The sequence below is a fragment of the Coenobita brevimanus genome, chromosome 11 (genome assembly GCF_032717465.1).
Source record: "Coenobita brevimanus isolate Jiangsu-jjx chromosome 11, ASM3271746v2, whole genome shotgun sequence".
Taxonomy (NCBI): domain Eukaryota; kingdom Metazoa; phylum Arthropoda; class Malacostraca; order Decapoda; family Coenobitidae; genus Coenobita; species Coenobita brevimanus.
Window position 1 is genome coordinate 9,377,409 of NC_136964.1, and position 27,280 is coordinate 9,404,688.

The window sequence follows — 27,280 nt, forward strand, 5'->3', positions numbered from 1 at the left end:
TTTATAAAGCCACCAGCATACTTGCATGCATTGCCCTTGGTCATCTAATGGCAGCTGTCCATGCTGCTCGATTTCTGGCAGCCTTCCTATTCAGATGATGCAAAATAATGTGCTGTTGTAATTAGGTTTATTTGAGATAGTGCAGGCGAGGTTTTTCTAAGTTGAATCTGGTGGAAGGTGCTGTGAACTGTAGGGGTTACTTGAGATGGTTCTAAACCTCACTAAATCAGATCCTTCATAGGATAAAAATTACAGCAGATCAGCAAAACAAGGGTTTGCTTTCTGCTGAGTATGAAGCCAGGATTCTGGGGGCTTGAATGCTGAGTGAATGTGTGTGTCCCCCATTCAATAAGGCAAACTTTGGTTAGTATCTCATTCTGCCAATTTTTTTTCTGGCTCTCTCCACTCCAGGGTGGGAAAGGAGGTCTGGATGATGATGATATAGATTTTACTCCTGAAATTTTTTTTTGTCATCCCAGTAATTCATGCATTAGTGTTTTTGGTGTAGCTAATCTGACCTTAGCAGTATTGGTGCATCTTAACCTACAGAAACAATTAAGCAGTACTGAATAATTCAGTAAAATATCAACGGTTACGTGGGTTGCTGGGGGGTTGGGCCAATTTCAGACCTGCATTTTGATTTTTGGGAAGGCAGTCCAAGAATGTACAGTAGGTGTGAAGTGCTAATTATTTCACAGAACTGGTGCTATGCCTCATAAGTCCACAAGAAAACAACTTGTGGACTGTTAATGCTAGTGATAGCAATAGTATTCATGGTCAGTCCTAGGGCAAGGCTAGACCATATCATTACATGTGTACCCATGTATGAAGCATTGGGTAGAGGTGGGGCATTTCTCCACTGACTGGCATTATGAATCAATTGTCCATCAGACTCCATACAACAGATTGAATTAGCTATCCTTCAGCCTCCTAAAACACAAATTTGAATGTGTTTATCTAGTAAACCTGCCTGCCAGCGTTGGGCATACTGAAGCAGGCTGTTACAGTACACACATACTAGTACAAAACACCCATTCTCACAGTATCTGGTGCAGTGGCTTCTCACTTAACACTACATTTGTTCAGACAGTCTTTAAGGGAAAGTAGTTTTTAGTTATTTTCCAGTTTGTATGATTGTCAAAGTTCTGTATTGCTGTATCTAATTTTGTACATGGCATTTCACTTATTGGATGCATCAAGTAAATACTCGTCCTACAGGTATTTTGTGTAGATGGTTAGGTCTGGAGATGGACTTAGAATGTTGAACATGTGAGTGTATGGCCCATTTCACTGGGTATGCTGTTGATAGTACTCCCCTTATCATGCTTTCTCTCCTTATTTTCTGGACCCTGCCTCTTCCCACTCTTGTGGAAGAAAAAAAAAAAAGTCAGGGTGGTGATGAATGAATGGTTGTTTAGGGTCTCCATTGTGTGAATTACCCAGTCACATGGTGTAATGCCGTATCATTATATTTTAAATGTAAGGGTACGGTACACGCTGACACTGGTGTAAACACCAATGTGAGTTGTTCTTGTTATCATCCCTCATCACACATTTTGACTACTTGTCATAGAAAACTGATGTAGAATTGTATGTTCATAATTGTGTCTTGATGGGCAGCGTACCCATCTTGTCATACATGTGCCGAGTCTAGGGTCTGAACCTAGGTTGTGTCATTTAAAGTGGGTGCTGCTAGTATGTCATTTCATTTGCTTGTATTTATTCATATATTGTTGGTGTTGCCTGTGATGTATTCAGACCTAACAACATTTCAACTTTCATTCGCAACACTTTTTGTACAAACACTGCTTCCCTGTACTTTGCCATCATGAGGAAGGGTTAGTTCAGGCTTTCACTTTCCCTCTGAGGAGCAGGTCCAGTCCTGTAGTGAGCCTCGTATTGACATGCAGACCAAATTGTGTGTGAAGTGTGCTGACTGAACACATCAAACCTTTCATATGATGTCTTTGTTTTGATCATGTTTAGGCCAGATGAATCTGTTCAGCATGGAGGAGATGGTAAAATAGCAAATGAATGCTATATCTGACAGTTTCACTTTGAAAAGTCCCCTGTGATTTAATATGCAGTCATTCCTTATTATTTTCAGTTTCAATTTGCTGTCTTTGGTTGTTCATGGATGAATAAGCCATCCTAGTACACTAGTTTAGGGTGTATTTAGGGATAATTTATCATCATATGTTAAAACAATTTGAAGGTACTGAAACTAGTCAATTCTAATTTATGGTAATGTTTTGAGGCACTTTTTTTTATTTATTTATTTATTTTTTTTTTTAATGGTGTCTCATAATTAAATGATGGCTATGATGCCCATTTAGATGGGTTTTCAACATTTGTAGATTTTTCCTGTTCATGGCCATGTTTGTTCCCATCACCTGCACAAAACAATGGTTGACTAATTTCTGTGACCTTTCATTATTATTGCCTCTTCTCAGATATGTAGTATTCCATATTAATTTTGATCTTTGCTTTTTTTTTTTTTTTTCCCTGTTGTGTCCAATTGCCTTTGCTGCATGGCGCTGTTATTTATTACCGTATTCATTGTTCAAGGTAATCTCATGAACTGACTAAAAATCATGTAATGGTAACCAGAGTGAGACAGTAATCTGTAAGAGTTAAGTGAGGAAGTACTGTACTAGATGTCATGTATTCTCTCTTATTGAACTAACCTAATATTTGTTATCTTAGGTTCTGAGACTTAGGTTCTGTTTATTGTATGGAGAGGGAATGAGTTGTCACCCTCAATCTGATGATAATTTTGTGGGCCCTCAGTTCCCACTCTGTCCCCCAAAAGGAGGATGGTGGGCTGCAGGAGAAGAGTAACTTGAGCCTGCAGTCCATTGGGTACATATTTTGGAAAAACATTGGACTACTACTACTACTACTACTACTGAATACTACCTCGCAGTTAGTTTTCGATTGACTCTTGCTGATGGGCTGTATGAAGTGCATAAGTGAATGTGTATGCCGGTGGAGTTTGGAGTCCAAGGGCTAAAAATGGTGAGTAAATGAGTGTGTGGCCCATTCAGTTGGACAGAATTTGGTTGGTCTCTTCTGCTCACACTTCCTCTTCTGCTCCCTCTTCTTCTTCTGTCTCTCCGGACTCTACCTTACCCAATTCAAGGGTGGAATGAGAGGTATGATGGTAGGATGTTACAAACTTATTATTTGTATGACTGATTTAAAGTTCATAGTTATATATATCACTGATTTATAATACATAAATGTTCAGGTGATACTTTGGATTATACCATACAAATTCCTTTACTGTATTTACAGTGGCTCAGTGGGTGACAAGCTATTTTGTGGTAGAAATTGTCTGTCTCTGTTGCCCATCATTCATCTGTTTTCAGTCTGCCAGAACACTTATTTTGACTCCCATTAGCTTCCTCATTTGTGGTAAGGGAATGGCATTGGTACCATAATACCGTAATCATAGCACAGTAAATATTTGTGTACTTCCACATGTTTTATAATGAAAGGTATGGGCTAGGATTGTGTGAGGTACAACTATGGACAACTGAACCTGTCATACTCCTACTGCCTGGTTGGTGGTACTTGTCATATTAGCAATTTTCTGAGCTTATATACCTTTTTTTTTTTTTTTTTTTTCTAAATCAGCTAGTCAGAAATGCAAATTTATAAGAAAATCATTCATAAATCCTGCATTTCACTGTGTCAGGATAGCCAGATACAGACTGAGGATGAGGTCATGCTGTATGTGACCTCAGGGAAAAGGGATTGGACAAGGAAGCTGCTAGAAATCAAGCAGTGTGGAGAGCTGATATTGTGATTAAGGCTGATGTATGCAGACATGTGAGAGCCTTTATAAATGAGCGAAATGAAGCAACCAGTCAACCAGTGTGTATATAAGAGTTTCAGTTCTCCCCAGTTGTACATCCCTTATTCAATGTACATACTAGCTAGTATGGATCACCCCCCTTTTAACTACTATTATATTTTTGGAATTTAATTCCTACTGGGAAGCAGGATATACTTTACTCTTTGTTTGTGTGTAGATTTAGTATATGCAGTAGTTAAAAAAAATATCAGTTTAAAATCAGGACATTCATTACTTCTCGGCAAACTTTTATCTATGTTAGTAGGTAGTAGTAGGATTTTTTTTATTTTTTTATTCCATTACCCATGAAATTATGCTTCAGGATAAGCTCTGTTGTATGGTAGTGAAAAATGTGTAATTAATGCATAGCAGATTTTTCTAAGTATCATTGTTGCTGGATTATTTCTATTTTTTAAGGCTGACTCATTTTCTTAACATTTTTCCCAACAGCGTCCAGCAACTACGGTAATTCCTCATTGTAAATAGGCTTTGTTAACATTGTATTTTAGTACTGTATACCTCCCCCCCCCCAATAAATTACACACATGGGATGGTTAGAATGAGATATGGACTTCCTAGTGTGAATGGGTTAGTTGGAGGGGGAAACCAAGGATGAGGTGGAGGGATAGAGTGGAAAGATATATGAGGGAAATGTGAGTTGGAGTAGAGGCAAGCGAATGGCAGAGGACGGGGATGTGGCAGTGAATTGTTTGTGGCAACCCCTAACAGTATTAAGGCATTTGGCAGTAGATGAATGTAGATAGACCTTAACACACACTTTTATATTGTTAATTCAGTTTCAGATTAAAATGTTGCAGTTAACAAGAAAGTACCAAAATGTAGGCAAAAAAAAAAAAAAAAAAAAAAAGCCAAGGAAATGTGTTATGAAGCCTTTGCCACCCAGAATATGCTCTGTAGTGTGAGGAATAATTGTAGTGTTTATCATTCCAGCATTGCACTTTTTTATAATTATTTTTTACTGTTAACTAATACAGTGTGAATGAATGAATGGTAACATGGAGGGAGGACTGTGAAGTGACATTTTTGAGGCTTTAGAATTTTGCATGAGTTTTGATGCTGGATAGTCGATACCTTAATCTTTTTCACAGTAAGACTACCTACTGCAGTTTTGTGTTCAGAGATAGCAAGAAAATACCAAATAGTTAAGGGACAGTGTTTCTAACTCATTTTTTATATGTTTGGGTTAGGATAATATTCATAAAGGCTTATCCACACAGCTAGGGGACATCTGTAGTGTTAAATATTACTCTGGAGAAGGCATGGAAAATGATCTTGTAAACTTAAGGAACTGCAGTATCAGTGATCACTTCCAGGCCATTTATAGGTATGTATTTTAAGTCACATCGGAGGCTTTGTAGCATCTCCTGCTGAGCAACATATTTTGCTTATTACACCTGAACATTGTCTTGTGTGCTGTTTATATAATTTTCAATACTGACATAGTCTGCATCAGTAACATACAAGAGGATAATTAAGTGTGATGTGCAGAATAACTTGCTTCCGAATGAGTCAAACCAAAGCCACTTGGGATGCTGTACAGCATGCCCTTGTTTTAGAACTTATATGAGTACTTGAAAAATATTGTATAATGAATTTAGCATTGTAGCGACCATATAATGAGAAATCAGGCCCAACAACAGTTGTATAAGCAGGGAAAAAAAGAAAGTAAAATGAAAGAGCTCTAAATTCTTATTGATTGTATATTGAGCTATCGTATAACACCCCCCATTTGTAGTGTGTTTCATCACCACCCTGCAAAACTTCTAAGTACAGTATTGTGTATGGACACCATAGATGCTTGCCGATTGTGTGGACAGGCCTTATCCCAGTCCCGAATGAAATAGATTGTCCTGTGACTGCAAGAAAAAGATTGCCATCATACTGAAAGGGTTGATAACATAAGATTTATAACTAGCAGCTACCAAAGCCTTGTCAACCTGGATTCATGTTCTTTGTATTGGTGAAGTACGGTACGATATTTTCTCCTTTTTGTATATATAATTGCCGTTTTGTAAATTAAATGTATATGAACACACTGTTGACAGTACTGGTTATTAATCTGATGATGTAAAGTTGCTTGGCAAAGAAAAGAATAAATGTGAAATTATCAATGTACAATTTTAATTATCTTCAAATTACAGTTTAGCAAAGGGCCTAGGCTACTCCTTTCATTTCATTCATAAAGGCAGCAGCATGCTTGCATTGGTCAGCCTTGATCACACTGCTCTATCTCTTGCGGCCCATCTATTCAGTGTAGATTTTTAAAGTGGAGAGACTTGCCATATATTCCTGAGCAGAGCATTATTATGTGAGTTGGTCAGGATTCTGGGGTATTGAATGCTCAGAACTATTGTACTGGGTATGGTTTAGATTGTACTCCAGTTTTCATTCTGTTTCCGTGTTTCTGGTTCGTACTTCACCCCATCCTCTGGTGGGATAAAATGTGGTGATGATGATATAGGCACAGGCAGAAGTTTAATCAAAGAAAGACTTGGATGTGGGTAGAGGGAATGTCAGTCCAGCAGCTGGTGGTGGGTATGTACATTGCATGTTAGAAGGGTGTTATAAATTTTCAAATCTGGTAACTTCTTGAAAGGGAGATATTACCATGTGCTGGTCTTATAACCAGGGGCTCACCTGAAAGTGAACCTGGTGGGCTTCAATTTGAAGATGCCCTTCTGCAGTCCTCCATGCTTCTCTGGTGGACAGGGAGGGAGCTCAGGGTTGTTTGTGTAAGCAGCCAGTGTATCCTGGCGGTTATATTGATGCCACCAGAGGATGGTGTTCCTCTTGAGAACCCATATGTCATTTTCAGTGCCAAACAAAAATCCTTAAATTAACTACCAGGAGTTTACTCATACTGTACCAATCCAATATAAAGCAAGTGAGGGACAGATAAACATCTTAAAACACTTCAGTTTATTTACAAGGAATTAATAACGTACTTTGTTTTCTACTGTATGGTAAAAATGCCACTGGTGCCAAGCTATAAATTACGCTGAGGGAGACAGTCCATGTGCAGTGGTGACCTGTTGTTGATGATGTAGCCTCTGTTGCTGTAGGTCTTCATAAGCCTGCACTGCAAGCTGCAACTGTGCACGATGTATGCTGTCCTCCTCTAGATATCTCTGCAGAAATAACAGGCTATCAATATCATCATAATCATGACTATGACTACATTTCCCAGAGGGGATTGCTACAAACAAATTGTCTTCATATCACCCTGCCTTCCACCATCAGGCTGCTATTCCTCCAACTCACACCCCCGGATTCATAAACCTCAGCCCAATCCCTCCACCCCATCCTGGTCTCCCTTTCCCCAATACTCATGTAAGCTCTCTTAGATAATGTATCGTTCACTGGTAAAAATCACAAATCTATCTCACCTTGACTAATTGGAAGTGTTGGGCAGGATCAGCTTCCACAGAGGAATATTGGTGGTCCTTGTGAATCATCCAGTAAAGCTGCACAATGTCTGATGCATCACACACCCTGCAGCATCAGAAGGATGTACAATTTTAATCCCTCTACTGTTATGCTCAGTTTATATGAATAACTCTAACTGTATATAATCTTACCCAGCAGAGAAGATGTCAGCTTCCACCACCACCTTCATCGTCATTGCCCAATATCCCATCAGTTCACTTTTCACTTTTCTCTCACCATTATCAACTCACCTCTCCTCCTGAACAAGTGATACAAGTAACACATCAATCTTTCTGTGCCATGCAAGGTAGAAGCACATTGGTCCATAGTGCCGTGTGGAGTGTAGCACATGGAAGCTTCGTGTTGCATCCACAGTTTCATACACGGAACTGGTCACGCGCTGGAACTCTGGGTTGTCGGGTTCGTATTGAGCACACGCACGTTCGAGCACGAATAAGTACTCTCCTCTGCCTAGCACTCCCTGAAGAAAAAATAAATTCATTGTCATTGACATCACACACCTGTTTTCTATAAATTGAAGTTAACACACACTATTTTTGTATAAACTTAACACCTCTATTTTTCTATCAGCTGAAGTTAATGCATGCCTAGTATTCCAGTTAGCCATATTCTCTTCTGCTGACACCAACCTTCAAATTCTCCTCCTCGAATAGCTTAGGGGCCTTAAAGGAGCGTCCAGGCTGTGGGTTGTAGATCTGGTTCATGCGTTCCCTCTCCTCCCACGATGCCTCTCGTAGTGTTCCATCTGTGTCCCTAACCACGATCATACGTTGCTGAGAGAGGATAGATTAATTATTCAGACAGAAATATTACATGCCGTAAATATAGTTGGAATGCTTAACCTCTGGAAATGATGAGAAAAAATTAACTAAAACTGATTACTTCCCAAAAGTTATGGGAAACTTGGGGAGGAGGGGGAGGGACTCTTAGCTGTTATTAGATGTGACATTTTGGAACATTTGGAATATACGCTGGCACAGTACTGTACCTACAAAAAAGAAAGCCTATTGTATTTATATGGGGGGTAACCAATGTTTAGGCTACCTTCCCTATCAAAGATCCCACATGTAGTACCAGTTTAAATGTGTTTATACAGGAAGTACCTGATGTTAATTACCTTAAAAGAAAGTATGTGAGTGAGGTGGCATGGAAGAGGGGGAGGGGGAGACTGATGGTTATGTGGAAATGTAAATGAATGCAAGTGGTGGATGCAGGAGAGAAGGCACCCTAATGACAGAGGACAGGTTGACATGGAGGCGATTTTTCTGTGACCATCCCCTCCAGGATTAAGGTGTGTGGCTATAGACAGATAGATAAAAATATAGACAGAAGCAGAGATAAATAGATACTTACCCTATCTGAGACCCCGTAGGTGATGTCAGTGAAGATATGCTTATATGTGGAGTAGCCAGTGAGGGCCGGGTCTCGGGATAACACCTTTTGTATCGGCTGTCGTTCCTTGACCACAGGAGGCATTTGCAGAATATTTTCGGCCTTCCTCTTGGCTGCTTCCATTTTCTGTTGAGGTACATTACACACAGATTATGATCATGATGGTGATACTGATAACAGTGGTAATGATGATACCGTACATTACATAGAGATCATGATCATGATAGTGATACTGATAAGTGGTAATGATGATGATGATGATGGTGATACTGATAATGGTGGTAATGATGGTGATAATGATGATGAACTTGCATATGTATGGTGTATATGGTAAACTGATGAATAGTGAACACCGGAACGCTGAGAAACATCACTAATGTCCAACTTCCTCAAACGTGGGACTTGCTGTTTACCTTATAAGGGGGAAGGGTTGGAGGGGAGAAAGTAGTACCGTAGCAGTTTTATTTAGACATCTATCATTTATTTCTGGACTGTTTCCAATATTATTTTCTTTTTTTTTCATGTGGCTGAACAAATGAGTGACAGTGAAATCAAAATACAGTACAAGAAAAAATAAAGTAAAAAATAAATGAATTGGTTTCATCACTTCTACTGAGATTGGCCTGGATCTTATTTAACAACAATATGTAGACCAAAAAAATTTTTTTTTTTTTCTTTATAAACTGAAGGTGCTCTTACCTCCTGAAGGTCTTCATCTGTAAGGAATTCATATCTTGGAGCCTTCAAATTCTTTTCATCATATCTCCGCTTGAACACTTTCTTCGTGTCCATGCCAGTAACTCTCTTAAGGATATCTTGAACATTTTTACAGAAGAACAATGGGGCAGGATCACGCTCTGCAAAGACAATGATAATTTTAAGGTGCTTGCAGATTTTTTTTATATAATGTATTGCTCTTGTCATCTCCAAACAATTTTATTTAGCTTATGAGTGACCTTACAGTAAATGGGTATGCAGGAATTTTGGCATTTACCTGTGTTTAGTTAGGACGCAATGTGTTAATAATGATATCGTTAACCCTCTCGTCTTATTCTAACCATTATTCATTCCGATAACACCAAACTATTTCAGACAGCTCACTGGAGTCAGTGGGTAAACACGTCTGAGGGACATGAATCACCATCTAACACTTACCACTGTATGTATTAAAGGTGATACTATACGTCCTTGAGGTTCCTTTATGCCAATTATGTATAGTACCTGGAGATTTCCTTAAAATTTGACTCAGCCCGGCGGTAATGCTCCTCACAGCCACTTCCATGTTGTTGACATTGACTAGGCTTTTCCAAAATGTTACCATAGAACGGCCACACAAGACAATTAAATACGTTTTTCCTTCCTGCTACATTTTTGGAGTAGAATTTGTTTTTTGCAGTGTTTCTTTTATTAAATATGAGTTTCTGTTTCCATTTTTTGTTTATGTATCGTGGTTATGGATCTTTAACAACCTGTATTTCATCTCGTATACTTACTCGTCGATCAGCCGCCATAGAGGACAATTGTACTTGATTGAAATGTTTTTAGTTTTGCATATTTACATATTGTTGTTCACCGTACTTTGTTCTGGTAGGAGAAAAGATCAAATAGATCATCGCTACATCCATTGACAACCCACGTCAATCTTCACCGAGTACATAATCCCATTTAACTTCTCTCTCTCTCTGGCCAGTTATATAAGTGGTATTTCAGGAACAGATTCGGTAACATTTATAAGTTGTTTCTCATTAAACTGACCCAAATTTTCGGCTGTAGTAGCTTATTTCACGTAGCTCTGTGGCGGAAACAGTGCTAGTGTTTGTATTTTTTTCTTCCAGCATCTCTTTTCTTCCTTATAAAAGAGAACAGCACTGGGCAGAGTATCATGCCAGCCAGCAGAGGAAACAAAAGTTCGGTGTAGTTACACTCCTCTGCTGGCTGATAGTAATAAGTCGAGATATTTGGTAACCTACATTTCCCTGCCCATAGATGATGCTCCTTTGCATGATAAAATGGTGCTGGAGAGAGGCGCCTTTTGGAGGTGGTAAGCCTCACTGTGGTGGAGCTGCCTGGTTATACTGTACAAACGTTCCTCCCCCCTCCAAAAAAAAAAAAAAAAATGGATTTCAGAAATAAGACATCTCAAACCAGTAGGTTCACGTTTCAGATGAACCTGGGGTTACAGGCACTACTACTACCACTGCTGCTGCTGCTACATAATACATCAGACAGTGGCGGACATGCTCTAACAACCAAGGGGTCACAGTGTAATAATAGATCAACTTTTGTCCCCGGCTGTACGTCCCGAAGATGACACTACACAGGACATCCATATTGTTTACATGTGCGTGATAGGGAAGGCGTGACCCGAGAATGTGAATATTTTTTTGACCAGAACTAGAACATCGGAGTCCAAAGGGAATGCGAAAAAAAAGAAAATCATATAATTTTAACAATCAGGACTCTGCATTCGACCACTGATATTCAGAAAGGACTGGGGAAGTAGCAGACAGGTGTTCCGCGAGAAGGTAGATGCTGGATGAATTCTTAATATATGTCTGTCTCATCCAATTTCATCTCATTTTTATCTCACCACACCTCATCCCATCCCATGTATTTATAGTTTGCCTAACACTTCATTATGTAATTTAAGGGATGGGCTTAATGTTCAAGAACGTCAGGCAAATACTTCCAACTGTCCATGGCATACCAGGCTCTCTTACTGACGTTAATCACCAAATCAAACCTAACAGCCTAATTTAACATAACCAATTTTCAGATTAGCTGGACAGGATGAGTAACCAGTATGTTGGTAAAGTGATTGTTGCCCCAATGGTGAGAGTTTGCACCCTGCCCTTCAGGCTGATGGCAGTTGATTATGGAACTGATTTGGTGTACACGGAGGAAACCATTGACTTCAAGATGCTGCGGTCCGTCAAGCGAGAGAATGGTGAGTATTGTACAGTAAGTGCTTGATATCTTTCTGTATCTATTCATTGTACAGTGTCCTCTGTCTATCTGTCCATTGTACAATAAGTCCTTGCTATCTATAGTGCATGTATCTGTATCTGTCCATTCTGAAGGGGTTAATAAGGACAATATCCATTCTGATTCCAAGATTGTTTCGCCAAAAATAGAATTACCAGATATTGATCCGTTTTTTTTTATTTATTTATTTATTTATTTTTTTTTTTTATAGACATTTACCCCCTGGGGGTAGGGGGGTTTCAAGAATACTCCCCCAGTATCCCTGCTTGTCGTACGAGGCGACTAAAAGGGTTGATGGTGGGTTAGTGCCCCACCCCGTAAAAAGAACTAACTAAAAAAGCAAATAAAGCGCCTCGGACCCGGACGGACCATACGTTGACGACTAAGGAACGGACAAAGGACATTCTGAGAGTAGGAACGTGGAATGTGAGAGGAGTGAATGATGAAGTGAAAGAGAGAGAGATTGTCCAGGTGCTTGAGGATGCAAAAGTGGATATATGTGGATTGACTGAAACTAAATGGAAAGGTGAAAGGATGAGAGAATGGGAATACGGTGTAGGTATATGTGCGGGAGTCAGTGAGAATGAGAGGGCAAGAGAGGAGTATGTCTGATGATAAGCAAGAAGTGGAAGGAGAATATAAGAGAGTATGGAACAGTGGGTGCAAGGATTGTATGGGTGAGAATGAAAGTAGGTATACAAGCATGGGCGATTGTATGTGTGTATGCTCCAACAGAGGATCGAGTGGCAAGAGTGAAAGATGAGTTTTGGGCGAGAGTAGAAGCATGTATGGACAAGTTTGAGAGGAGCGAGAGAGTGCTGTTGATTGGAGACATGAATGGCAAAGTTGGGAATGTACGAGTGGATGGAGTGGTTGGTCAGTGGGGTGTGCCAGCGGAAGTAGATGGGAATGGTAGTGCTTTGGTGGACATCTGTGCTGGTAAGGGGTTGGCAATAGCCAACACCTACTTTCGTCATAAGATGATCCACCGGTATACATGGAGAGTAATGAGGAGGATGGATGGTGAACTTGTTGAACGAAATGCAATGATAGACTACGTGTGTGTGGATGAGCGAATGAGAAGACAAGTGTTGGATGCAAGAGTGTGGAGAGGGTGGGGGAATGGAGTCTCGGACCATCACTTAGTGATGGCCAAGGTAGAGCTGCAAAGAAAGTGGTTGAGGAGGCAAAGGGGAAGACAGGAGGAAGCAGCTTCTGTGAGAAGAGTGGAGAAATTGCAAGATAGTGAGAAGAGGACAGAGTATAAGAGCATAGTGGAAGAAAGATTGGGAAGGTATGAGCTAGAGCAGATGGAAGGGGTGGAAGACGTATGTAAGATATTCACGGAAGAGATAAGCGCAGCGTGTGAGGCGGTTTGTGGAGTGAGGAGGAGATGCAAGGGTGTGCAAGGGACAGCATGGTGGAATGATGAGGTGAAACGAGCTGTGGAACAAAAGAAGAAGGCATATGGTGAATGGTTGGCGAGTAGAGGTAGGGGAGAAGATGAGAGAGAGAAGAGAGAGGTATATGTGAGCAGGAGAAGGGAGGTTAAGAGACTGGTGAAGGAGAGTAAGAAGAAAGTGGATGAAGAGTTTGGGAGGAATTTGAGTGTGAAATGGAGGGAGAGTAAGAAATTGTTTTGGAAGGAGGTAAAGAAAGTAAGGCAGTGTGAAAGGGGAAATAGTAGGGGAGTGAAAGATAGGAATAATAGATTGTTGGTGGAGAAGAGAGAGAAATTGAGGAGATGGAAGGAGCACTTTGAGGATTTGTTGAATGTAGAGAGTGAGAGCAGTGTGAGTATAAGTGGTTGGGGAATGGCTGGGAGAAGAAGAGATGAGAGGAGGGAGGAAGAGATCAGTAGGTCGGAAGTAGTGGAAGCGATGAAGAAGATTAAGCTGGGAAAGGCCCCAGGAATTGATGGAGTGTGTGGTGAAATGCTTAGGTATGGGGGTGAGATTGTTGTGGAGTGGATATGGAAGTTGTGTAGATTGGCTTGGGAAGAGGGAAGGGTTCCAGGGGACTGGAAATCAGGTATAATTGTTCCTCTGTACAAAGGAAAAGGAGAGAGAAGTATGTGGTAACCATAGGGGTATTTGCCTTCTTAGTGTGACTGGTAAAATATATGGTAGAATACTCATTGATAGGGTTAGGCATATGACAGAGGAGCTAGTTGGAGAAGAACAAGGGGGATTTAGGAAGGGAAAAGGGTGTGTAGATCAGATATTTGTTCTAAGATGTTTAGTGGAGAAGTATCTAGAGAAGGGAAGGAAAGTGTACGCTGCCTTCATGGACTTGGAGAAAGCTTATGACAGAATAGATAGGAAAGGTATGTGGAAGGTATTAAGAATATATGGAGTGGAGGGGAAATTGTTGAGTGCTGTGAAGAGTATGTACGAGGGAGCTAGGGCTACGGTGCGAGTGGATGGTGAGCTGAGTGAGTTCTTTGATCTCAATGTGGGACTGAAACAGGGGTGTGTAATGTCTCCATGGCTGTTTAATATATATATGGATGGGGTCGTAAAGGAGGTACAAGGTAGGGCAGTGGATGTGGGGGTGGCCCTAATGAATGAGGGTGAGATTTGGAAGCTTCCGGTGTTGCTGTTTGCTGATGATACAGTATTGTTGAGTGAAGATGAATGGGAGTTGCAAGGTTTGGTGAATGAATTTGGGACAGTGTGTAGGAGGAGGAAGCTAAAAGTTAATGTAAACAAAAGTAAAGTTATGGTGTTTGAGAGGAATGAAGTCACAGAGTGTGCAGTGAGGTTGGATGGTGAAGATATGGAGAATGTGAGTGCATTCAAGTACTTGGGTAGTGTGATGAGTAAGGATGGAACTTTGGGGGATGAAGTACGTGAAAGGGTACAGCAGGGAAGGAAGGTTGTTGGCACACTGAAAGCAGTGATGAGAAATAGGGAGGTGAGTATGGAAGTTAAGAAGTCACTGCATGATGGTATTGTGATCCCTACCCTGACGTATGGAAGCGAGGCGTGGCCCTTGCAAGAGGGGAACAAGTCAAGAGTGAGAGCAGTGGAAATGAGTTACTTGAGAGGAGCATGTGGAGTGACATGGAGGGACAGGTTGACGAATGAAGAAGTGAAGGAACGTTGTGGGGTAGATGTGGATGTGGTTGAAAAGATTAGGAGAAATACACTGAGGTGGTTTGGACATGTGGAGAGGATGGAGAATGAAAGACTGACTAAGAGGGTGTATGTAGGTGAGGTGGAGGGGGGAGAGGGAGGGGTAGACCGAGGATGAGGTGGAGGGATGGAGTTGAGAGGTATATGAGGGAGGGGGGGGTGAGTTGGGGGGAGGGGAGTAAAATGGTGGGTGACAGAGTGACTTGGAGGCGTTTTGTCTGCGGCCACCCTTTGCGGGATTAGGGCGTCGGGCTATAGATAGATAGATAGATAGATAGATAGACATTTCTAAAATACTACGGCATTTTCACTGCAAGTTACTTTTATCTGGAAATAATTGACTGGTTTTGGCACAAACAGCCAGACCGGTCTGGCACATGATCTAGCTTCCAGTCCTTAGAAATTATCATCTGTTCTGTGGCCAACCTCAGTACGGGAATTCCTTTAAAAGCAAACATTGTAACATTTAATTGACTGATATGTTGTTTCAGAGGCACTTGGGACAGTTGACTTCATTGACAAGTCAGACGGCACAGTGTTCTTCCGGACATGCAAGAAAGAGCAAGATAAAGTCATTTTCCAGATTGGGACAAGTAATGGACAACGAGCTCTGCAGGTTGGCAAGATGGTGTAAGTTCCCATCGTGGCTGAAGTTTGTAGTTAGTTATGGCATGTTGGTGGTGGTGGTGTTTATGTTACCCCAGGCTCATCGGAATGTGAACCCAGTGGACTGCAGGCTGAGCTTGCCTTTCATCTAAGGTCTACCATCCATCTTCTAGGTTACCGTATAACGATTAGAGAGTTTGGGATGTTATTGTACTTGGGCCAGCTACTTTGGTGCTACTGCATGAAGGCATTCCACTCCAATATCTCACTTAGGCTGTGCCATAAGGGTGTTTATGAGAAGTACCATAGAGAGAATTTTGCAATGTCTTTTTTTTTTTTTTTTTTTCATATATTGTTTATAAAGTCTTCAGCATACTTGCATGTGTCAGCCGTGGTCGCCTGATGGCGGCTGTCCACACTGCTTGATCTCTGGCAGCCTCCCTGTACAGTAACAAAAGAATACAGTTAGATAAATTTAATTTTACCATAAATAGATACTGGGTGTATAGTTTCATTGCTTGTACTACCTTTTTTAAAAGTATGTATTCTTTTAAAATAATCTACTGCAATGACTCATCAGAAAGAGCTGGCTCTCCGGAGCTTACCTCACCCCATCTTGAGCAGGTAAAGAGGTGTGGATGATGATGATAATATATCTTTCAGGGAACCTTATGTGGCTGGTATTGACGTCAACATGGGATGCCCTAAGGAGTTCAGCATCAAGGGAGGGATGGGAGCAGCGCTGTTAACACAACCTGAGAAGGTAAATTTCATGGGATGTCACTCCTCTGCTTTCGCCCCTTCAATCAGATTAGGAAAATACTTTGATAGGTATTGTTGTTGAGTAATCCTAATAGTAAAGATAAAACGAATTGAAGGTTGCCATATTTCCAAGGACATTTATAGGATGATCTAAGGTACACTGCACTGACATACTTCTGTGTAAAATATCATGACAGCCAATAAACGTCCAGGAGCATGTGATCTGAAAAATACCGTATGTGTGTTTGTGAGTAAGCATACAACAACATAGGATCTCAAAATTTGTGTTTGTGAGGTTTGACCATTTGATTCCATACAGTCGTTTAAAAGGCCTAAATTGTACAAATGCGAAAGGTATCTGGGGTTGCTTGTCTAAGAAACAGTAGTACCAGGTTTGAAAGGAATTTAAGGAAATTGAGGAATGACACCAAATTGAAAAATGTTTGGGAGAAAGTCCATCCATCCATCGTCCAATCCTATGTCACCCCATGAGGAGCGTAGGAACCCGGGGCTAGGCAAGTTCGTCCAGACATTTAAGATGAGAGTGAATTTGGGAGAAAGAAGAAGCAAAAAAGAAAAGACAAATAAAGTAGGGACCTAATAATGACATCCTGGGGTTTGAGGGGTTAATACATTGACTGCATATTATTTTAGTGAGACATTTATGTTACTAGTGCATTTTCAAAGATTGCCTAGTATATTCATGACACAGCAGACTCACTTCAGTTTTTACTTTTTCAGGTTAAATCAATTCTACTAACTCTTGTTCAAGGTCTCAGCATCCCTGTGACCTGCAAGATACGCCTGTTGAGCACCCTAGAAGACACCATCGCACTTTGCAAAATGATTGAAGGTTGTGGAGTGGCGGCCATTGCGGTACATGGCCGCACTAAGGAGGAGAGACCCAGGCACCCCAACCATAATGATATGATTAAGGCAATAGCTGAGGCACTTACCATTCCAGTAATTGCTAAGTGAGTATATATATGGTTCTGTTCTGAAGAGGGTGGAACAGTAAGCTAGTTCATATTTATTGAAAGGTCATTATCATACATGTTTTTAAGGTGCTCTTCATCACTTCTGTCTGTAATATTTTTGTTTTCTGAGTGATGTTATGGTAGTAGTTGGCGGGCTGTCATTGACCATGGAGCAACTACCATGTAACATCTTAACACTGTGCAGAATGCATGAAGCTTATGGAATGGTGATCTATAACCATTGCAGTACATGGCCCCACTAAAAATAAGAAACCCAGGCAGGCATCCCAACCATAATGATATAATTAAGACAGTAGCTGAGGCATTTTTGATTCCAGTAATTGCTAACTGAGTATCTGTATATAGTCCCGTTCTAAGAGTGGAACAGTATACAAAGCAGCCTAACAATAATGATATAATTAGGGCAATAGCTGATGAGTACGGTACTGTACTGTAGATATTGCTGTTGTGAAGAGCATGAAGCAGTACACTAGTGCATATGGATTTTAAAGGTTTGATTTTTTAGTGTTTTTTGAAATAGTGAGACATAGGAGCATGATAGTGGGTCAAAAGTTGATGATGATGGTAGAGTTATTTAAACTGATAATTGGTCCTCTTTGCCTTTTATTTTTTATTATTAATTTTTTAATGAGGGCAATGATGATACCAATTATACTTTATTTGTCACCTTTGGGTTAGAAGACAATGATGGAAATGAGGATGATGATGATAATAATAACAAAGTTTATGATAGATTTGTGTAGACTCATAATTCATCCTCGTTTCTTATATTTTCAGTGGTGGATCAAAGGAAATCACCTGCCATGAAGACATAGAAAAGTTCCGTCAAGAAACTGGGGCATCAAGTGTTATGATCGCACGTGCTGCCATGTGGAACTGCTCTGTCTTGCGGGCTGAAGGATATTTACCCCTAGACACTGTGGTGGGTGCTTCAGCCATAAGTGCATTAGTTTTAACCTGATGAAGATCCCTACCTCGTTTCTGTACAGTTGATGCCAGGTTTAGCCAGATTAGAGGATTGATATGACTAGTAACCAAGGAGACATGCCTAGAAGTGCTGTTTTGTGACCTGAAGGATATTTGCCCCTAGACACTTTGTTAAATACTTTATTCATAAGTGCATTATTTTGTTCTAAGAGCTTAACAATAGAATGTGTTACATGTCATGAAGAATTGTTTTGGAATGAATGCAGCGCTGTAGTATTGTCTCATTCTGCCGTTGCATTACAGGTAATATACAGCAAAGGGATGAAACTTTCCACACGGTGCCAGTGAATGAACTGTATTGTAATTACTTTTGATGTTTTGGACCTTTGGATGAATACAGTGCTACTCTCAGGTGTAGAGTAACAAGTTAAAAAGTTAAATGGGTTCTTGTAATTCAGGAAACCATTTACAGCCCTATAACCAGCAATTGGATGCCTGGTGGTTTAGTGGGTTAGGGCATTCAAACTGGATATGTCCTTAGAAAGTTTAAATCCTAAGGGTGGTTGGAATTTACTGTTCACATAATGTCACTTAGAGATGAGCCACTGATAATTCTTTTTACTATTTTATTATTGCCCTTATTATTTTATTATTATTTTATTATTGCCTTTGATTATTTTATTATTGTCCTTTTGATGATTTTATTCACCTTATGATAGACTTTATGAAGAAAAGTTAGATATATCCTTCATAAACCCCTTTAGTATGATGACAGTGATGATAATGATGATGATGATGATGGTGATGATGGTGATGATGATGATGATGATGATGATGAACCAGAATATTTACAGTATCAACAGTAATTCATGTACACAGACTTTCATTTTTTTTTTCTTTCCATTGCAGATCAAGACATACCTAAAATACTGCATTGAATACGACAACCCCTTCACATACAGCAAATACGCAGTTCAGAACATGTTACGTGAACTGCAGGACACCACACGAGGCAAGGCATTTTTGGAGACACAGACCCTACAAGAAATATGGTGAGTCATTGGGAATTATGATGATGATGATGATGACAGTGACAGTGGTGATGATGATGATGATGACTGGCAATTGTGATGATGATGATGATGATGATGACTGGCAATTGTGATGATGATGATGATGATGATGATAGTGACAATGGTGATGATGATGATGATGATGATGAGGAGGAGGAGGAGGATTACTATCATTATTATTATTATTATTATTATTATTATTACTATTATTTTTATTGTAGTTGTTCCTTACCCTGCCCTAGGGTGGGAAAGGAGGCCTGGATGATGATGATGATGATGATGATGATGATGAAGATGATGATTGTAGTGCATTAATTATTCCCAACAGTGCCATCTGGGACCTAGACGACTACTTCAGGGCTGAGTTAGCCAGGCAGAACGAAACCCGAAAGTCCATCAACTTTGAGATTAAGAATGGGAAGACCGCCATGCCACCCAGTGCCGAACATGTGAGGATAGTGGAGAGGGAGGAGGATGGACAGAGGGTCGTGGAGATGCCAATTCAATTTATTCGTGGAAACTTCAATAATGCTGATTTACCTAAGATGCTTTTGAATGTAAGTATTGGAGGGGGAGACCGAGGATGAGGTGGAGGGATGGAGTTGAGAGGTATATGAGGAAGGGGGGAGGGCAGTCGAATGGTGGGTGACAGAGCTACTTGGAGGCGTTGTGTCTGCGGCCCCCCTTTGCAGGATTAGGGCGTCGGGCTATAGATAAATAGATAGATAGTATTTTTAAAGTCAGGATTCCAGAGGCTTGTTGGTAAATGGATGAGTGTGTGACCCATCGCTGTTGAAATGCATTTGAAATGTATTTTTACGTATAAGCATCCTTTATTGTGAGCCAAAATATCACAGCTTTCCATATATTTAGTTCCATAAATTGAGAAACTGGTATTTCAGCTTCATATGTACTGTAGTATTTGAACTTTCATAATAATAATAATAAAAAAATTGGTTTATTGGCCTGAATGGTGAGTGAATGAGGGTCTGGCACATTTCATTCTCCTTCTATCATGGTTTGTTCCTTCCTTCCATAATACAGTCTTTTATTGTCTTTGCAGGAATTATTGTACTTATATATTAATGAAGGACTACATTTTGCACTCCCATAAAGATACAGTGGGATATTATAGCGCACTGTGATGTTTTTCAGACGCATATATTTCGGAACCAGCTGGATGGCCCGTACTACAGCCATACTGTTGTGGACAAGTTCTTCGCAGCCTCAGTGGTTGTTGATGGGGTTAGATATGCTTCTACACTCAGGTGAGCAGCATCAGCATCATTATTCCATATGCATCATCTTCATCATCATCATCATCATCATCTGTAGCAGCAGCAGCAGCAGAGTCCTAGTCTAAGGCCACTACACCTCAAAGGCTGTAATATAGGATCAGTTGTATTATTTATTTCTTTTTTATGGATGCACATGGGTATATCATTCAGGCTGACACCTGACTATTTTGTTCAGCTAAAAGAAGTTGTAGCAGTCAGAAGGCTAATGCACTGCTCTGTGGTTTTGTTTTGTTGCTGCATTTTTGTGTGAATCAATACCTGTGGGGTGGAGCCAGGACGGTCGAAATCTTGAAGAAAATCACTCGCCAGATGTAGATGAAAAATTATAAAACTGGAGACTGTAGATGCATGCAAAGTGTGCTACAGATACATACAGGATAATAGATACTGTACAAACATTTGGTGTGACTTAGGACAGAAGTAAGTGCAGGTGGGATGATTTGCATGCACACACAAATCATCTCCCACCTCCCCCATTTAAAAAATCTTTGTACTTATTTTTAGCAGCCAGATTGATTTAAGAAAAGCCAAGATACCATTTGGCCAATCACCCAGTGTAGGGTTGCCTGAATACTGATGATGTTTCCTGTTTTTTTTTTTTTGTCAGGGAGAAAAGCAAGCGATACTCAGAGCAGGGTGCGGCGACAGTGTGCCTGCATGCGCTTGGGGTCGTCAACAAGACCTATGGCTTCGTTCCAGCAGTTGGGGCCAGGAAATACCAACACCTGCTGACTAAGAATACTGGCAGTGTGGAGAAAGATGTAAAAAGGGACCTGCATGGGACAGAACGAGAGGAAGGGGAGCTGGAGAAGGAAGCTGCTTGGAAGAAGAGAAAGATTGAAAGTGACACTGTTCCACAAGAGAAGGGAATGGCTGAATTAGAGAGGGAAGAAAATAGGCTTGAGAAGGAAGGGGATAAACTGCATAGCTTGGAGAAGAAGGGAAATATGAAGGAAGAGAATGTAGTTGAAAAGGAGGCAAATGCCATCACTCAGGAAGATGGAGAATTGGTTAGTAATCTGTTAGTTAGGGAGGGAAACAATGGTAATAGTCTGTCTTGATGAAAACTTGGCCGTATGTTTATCTAGACAGTAGTTATTATTCTCAAGGATTAGTTAGGTGATGGAGAGGGGTGCCTTCATGTGGTGGCACTGTAATAGCTGAGCAACTCCTCAGTTATACAAATGTCCCTCAGCTCCTTCCCTATCCCCCAAAAGGAGGATGTTAGACTGCAGGATGAGGGCAACTTCAGCTTGTATTCACTGGGTATCGCATTTCAGATGAGCCGATGGTTGCAACTACTACTACTCAAGTATTAGGTAAGGAAGCATTTTATTGAGTTATAATTTTGACAGTCTCAACTATATTGGTATATTACAGTACCGTCTTCATCTTGTTCAGAAGTGCCCATATACAGTATTTAGAAGGACTATAATGCACATTACTTTTCAGGTACAATGTGTCTTTAGTAATCATTATCATCATCATCATCATCATCATGTAAACCCCATTAAGATAGGGTGAGGTAGGATCCAGAAACAGAGTATAAAAGTAAGGAAATATTATCATCATCATCATCACCATCCTGACCCTAAATCTCACCTAAAAAATGGGGTGTGATAGGTTTCTGAAACAAAGAAATGGAAAGCATGGTAAGTAGGAGAGGCAGTTTATATTTATATTATAGACAGAATACTATATAGTGTTGGTTTTTGGAATGTATTGAGCAGAGAAATGAAATATTAAAGTGTTGTTTAATATTGTAGATTAGGGATGATGGCAGAACTGTATACTTTACATTGTTATGGTGCAGGAGAGGGACATCTTCACAAGGTGGCACCAATGTAGCCAGACATTTCTGCTGTCATGCTATACAAACATTCATCAGTTTATTCCTTGTTCTCTGAGAAGACGATGGTGAACTGTAGGAAAAGGGTAATTTCAGCCTACATTGTAATTGGTTCACCTTCAGATAAGCTCAGGGTAACAACAACAACAACAATAGTTGCAGCATGTTATTTACATGGTCTGTTAATGAATAAAAAGACAGATAGAACAATCTCCTGAAGTTGTGGTCATATATCCATGATGTTTCTGCATGATTGCCATGGAACTCTAGTGGTGCATTACTGGCGAGATGAGTTTCACGTAACATGCGTGGCAAATATTTAAAGTGGCTGCTGGGAGTATCTCCTTATATATATATTCTTACATGTGTTCACACCACTGATATTGACTCAGAAAGAGAGAGAGAGAGAGAGAGATACTAGTAGTAAATTAGTTTCCTTCATTCTTTCCTCTTCCTTCTACCTGTGGGTGACTTTACACTGAGTGACAAGCCAAATGGTTTCCTATGCACCAGGAAACCATTTACTATGCTGGGTGGTAACCATATAACCAAATTTTGGCACCTGGTGGTTTAATGGGTAGTTATTGCGCTCCAGTCAGATTGAGCTGGTGAAGGTTTATATCCAAGGGATGGTTGGGGTTGATTTCTCATGTAATGCCACTCAGGGATGAGTGAGGCTGGTCACTCTCATCTTAAATGTCGGGACCAACTGCCTAGCTACGCTCCTCATGGGGCAATGTAGGATTGGATGATGGATGGATGGATGAAGACTGGTTCATGTTGGTATGTGTAGGTCTTTTCACCTGATGGCATCTCTTTATGCAGAACGATCTTGATCCATTTCCTTTCTCAAGCCACTATCCCAAATATCTTTAGATAGAAAATCTCATTCCAAGTCTTCCAGTCTTCTGTCTCAGTCTGCTAGTCTGAGTGTGGCTGTGGCAGTGGGGTCAGGAAGGGAATAAATGATGCAGGATAGACATTGATATTGTTGGCTGAGCTGACCCTGAAACACACGAGAATTTGCCTGGTGTAATGGAGGAGGTGCCTTATATATGTAGCATTATGTATAAAGTAGTACATCATTGGATTGAAGGGATTAACAATTTGTGTTTTTCCTGTTATAGTAAGATGAGGTATTTTATTCAGGCAGTGTTCTGATGAATTAATTCAGTGGAGACAAACCCTTTACATTATACCAAATGCAACATGATTGTTAGTGTGCACAGACACTGACAATCAGTTTGTAACTATACTCTTTTGGCTTAACATTGCCCTCACTCCCTCATGAATGCTGAGTTTTGAGAACAGATTAATGCTAGAATATGATGTTAGTCACAAAAAAGTGCTGTGGTTAGGATATAGAGCCATAGTGTTATAATTTTTTGCCACTGAGCTATGTGAAATTAGCTGCAAAAGGAAAACAATCTAGGCCAGGTAAAGTTAAAAAAGATTTATTTATTTATTTTTACGAGAAATGAGATATGAGAAATTTTATGCTGGCTTGTCTGTCCTGTAAGAATAAAAGTTGGTACAGTAGATACTCCTCAAAATTTTCTCATATTTTAAAGAAAAAAATGCGTAAACCCATGATTGTAAGCTTGTGAATCCACGCCCTGACATCAGTTAATTAGTTACTGTTATACTGTAATTATCTTTAGTTGACAGAAGTTTCCTGGCAGGTGTTTAAAAAAAAGTGTAACACACACATCCATCAACTGATGAAAGCATTGAATGTTTCACTTTGCCCTGCGATGTTCTTTGATTTCTCTCAAAATTGAATTACTTTACCATATTCTGGTGAAACTCTTAACCCCTACGCGCCGGTTGACGTGTATAGCTGTCACGATTTTGGGCGTGGAGCAAAGCCGGTTGACGTGTATAGCCACAAGCGTCTTTCCGCCACCCTTTGAACTTTAACTTATCCTTACTCATCAATGGGACCACCTGGAGACGTGGGGATACTTTCATTTGAAAGAGTAAGATTTGGTGAGTCTTATGTATCTAATTTTTTCTCTAGCTGTTAGAGTTTGGCAGATATTAGGGTTTGAAGTAAGGGTATTTTTTCCAAAATCATATAAATCCCCCATAGGGAGGAGCGTGTGGCATTGGAAAACCCCTGCCATGTAGAGGTTAAGACTAACTAAACACTTCCCACCAACTTTGACCAAAATCAAATCAGAGTTGTTTGAGTTGACTTAAATACAGTGCCTTATGACCTTGACTTTTGACATTGTTCTCAGTGTATTTTCTGTTTATAGTACTTAATTTAATCTGAAACCTATAAAGTTCAGTCTGCATCAGCTAAAACCTTTAAGCTGACCTTGCCATAGGAATTTGACAATTTTGCTCTATGACGACCTTTGACTGATTGTTCTTAAAACTGGATAATATTGTTCTTCGAACATTATACTGTATAAGGTTTGGTTAAAATTAGAAGAGAGCTAAGATGCTTCTGCTGGGTCAGAATTTGATCTAACCCCGTGACCTTGACCTTTGACCTGTTGAAAAAAAAAAAATTGGTTTCCATATGTAATTCTTAACCACTCCTCTACCACGTTTGGTTAAAAATCAGTTGAAAACTTTCGAGTTTCTTAACCGGCGCTCGCGCACGCACCGTAAAAGGAAAAGGAAAAAAAGCGGTCTTGCTGCGCGAGACACGTGTGTAAAAAGGAAAGAGGGAAGTAGTCTCGTCAGAAGGTTGGATGGGAAAGTGCTAGAGATCCTAACAGAAAGGGCCTCTAGGTCTAGGAGAATGCGTCAACAATTTCAAGTGGCCCGCGGAAAAATTCGCAGTATACGTAACTTTCAAATCGACAATAAGCGATACTGTAACCAGAATTGGGTGTCATTAATACAAATTATACTGTATGACATGCTTTCTGAAAGAATACATGATGCTGGTAATAGTTACCTAAACTTGGTTTAGCATTGTATCCCATGTTCACAGAAGTAAACATGGCTAGTTGTGTGTGGGCGAAGGGCTTTTCTGCAGGTGTGTATTGACTACGTTTGACGAGTGTTTTTACCTGTATGTTCATGAAGTAGTGAAAGTATGAGGTTGTGCACAATGTGATGAAATTATTAATGTATATTCTAATCCATGTAGCCGTTGGTGGCAATAGGTTGTAGTTGATGCCGGGTTCACTCACGATTCGCAGATGACGGGGAAAAGTTTAATGTGCCCGTATCACAAGTTCTATATTTCGGCAGATACTCAGATTGAACAAAATGGTGGTTGAGGCAGATTTGTGCTGCATAGTCTTTTTTTTTATTTTATTATTCCTATCCAGTCTTTGCTTAAAGCGATTGACTATCTGCATAAACTAATCATCTGATGTAGGCAGATTGTTCCAGACATTTATTACCCTGTTATAGACTGTAGATTTCCCAGTGTTCAGTTTTAGCAGTTCCTGAGGTTATAAATTTTCCTCCCATGTTTGTAGGTTGAATTATGTTGTACGGTAGTCTTGAATTAACCATTTAACTGTGGTGTACCAATTTTAAATGGTTATTGTCTAGTTTTGGTTGCCATCTTTATTTTTCACAGTTCTGCCTTATTGGTTAGCTATTGACATTATTATTATTATTATTATTATTATTATTATTATTACCGTATTATTATTAGGCAGTATAAAAAAAATTACTCGTTTAGCGTCCCCGCCCGACTGTGAAAATGATGCAACTTTTTTTTTTTTTTAAATATGGCAAAATTTTGGTATTACCGGTATTTTACAAGTGGACAATATGCAGTTTTGGAATTTTAGCACCATTATCGTATAGTATAGTCCCTAAGGATCACAAATAACCCCCATTACCCCATTCGGAAAATGATTATTACTTCCCTAAGATAGGTTAGGTATGTTGGGTTTGGTTTGGTTAGTTTTATTGTGTTCGGTTAGGGGCATTTCCGACAAAAATGAAGGTCAGAAACATTCGAATCGCATCAAAAACTGCCAGAAAAATATATTGCACTACCTGGGGAGTGTATTTTCCACTTGTAAAAATATACCAAAATTTTTTGGAACAAAAGATTCAGCAAGATGTTTATGATTTCCTCTGTTCTTCACTTTATACACGGTTTCTGTGACCTTTTATACATCCCTACCATACCATACGGATATGAATGTACACCATGGATATCTTTCGCATATCCTGCTAAACCAGAAAAAATAGAAATTAAAAAAACAAAATCCGACTGAAAAAATGAGGTGCCCGGACGCTAAACAAGTACCGGGTAATCTTTTTTATGTGGTATTACCATTATTATTATTATTATTATTATTATTATTATTATTATTATTTTTATTTTTTTATTTATGTATTTTTTTTGGGTGCGTTAGAGATACCACACACCTCAATAATCCAGTGATCTTTAAATCAGTCATAAATGGAGAGGGTATTGGTGTTCATGGAAAATATGATGTTAACACCTTCAGTATAGTGATACATTTTTAGATGTTATTTGTGCAGTATCAGACATATTCACTTTAGCACAGGCTTCTCAGTATGAAGTGGTTAGATACAACTGTCATGAACCACTTCACTACAAAAATGCTCAAGTTGAATAAAATTGTTTAAGTAACTAGAAAAAAGCAGAAAAATATCCCTGGTCACCCCCTCCCCCTCCTCTCCTCGACTTTATTCACATACAGTCTAGTCACACTCCTCCATTCTCCCCACATAGTGATAGAAATGTTCCATATTCATCCCAGGTATGGTAGTTGGGGAGGTGCGATGGTGGAGTGCCGGGCTGGGTGTGTGTCTGCAGCGATGTTCCCATACACAGGCAGTGGCAACAGACCAAGCCAGACCCTCAGCTCCACGCACTTCAGTAACCAACCCTGTGAGCACCTGTGGTATCATGGTTTAGTTGTACAGCCAGTCCATATTCTTACCCTGGATGTGTTACTATATATCATAACT

At 39.9% G+C, this 27,280-nt stretch overlaps 2 protein-coding genes across 2 annotated transcripts; one reads left to right on the top strand and one right to left on the bottom strand.

The window, feature by feature from the left end:
- Window positions 1-6,797: 6,797 nt before the first annotated feature.
- On the bottom strand, window positions 6,798-10,005 carry mRpS22 (mitochondrial ribosomal protein S22). The gene is made up of 7 exons (XM_080281321.1): window positions 9,875-10,005; window positions 9,419-9,576; window positions 8,681-8,845; window positions 7,957-8,100; window positions 7,558-7,787; window positions 7,267-7,372; window positions 6,798-7,008 (listed from the first exon to the last, which is right to left on the bottom strand). Exons 1-7 carry the CDS (start codon window positions 9,999-10,001, stop codon window positions 6,874-6,876), a joined length of 1,065 nt encoding a protein of 354 aa, XP_080137447.1. The 5' UTR covers window positions 10,002-10,005; the 3' UTR covers window positions 6,798-6,873.
- A 1,504-nt stretch (window positions 10,006-11,509) lies between these two features.
- Window positions 11,510-27,145, top strand: Dus2 (Dihydrouridine synthase 2). The gene is made up of 10 exons (XM_080281318.1): window positions 11,510-11,666; window positions 15,333-15,471; window positions 16,111-16,210; window positions 16,951-17,183; window positions 17,985-18,129; window positions 19,044-19,186; window positions 19,536-19,764; window positions 20,363-20,475; window positions 21,113-21,515; window positions 27,070-27,145. Exons 1-10 carry the CDS (start codon window positions 11,510-11,512, stop codon window positions 27,076-27,078), a joined length of 1,671 nt encoding a protein of 556 aa, XP_080137444.1. The 3' UTR covers window positions 27,079-27,145.
- The last annotated feature ends 135 nt before the right edge of the window (window positions 27,146-27,280 follow it).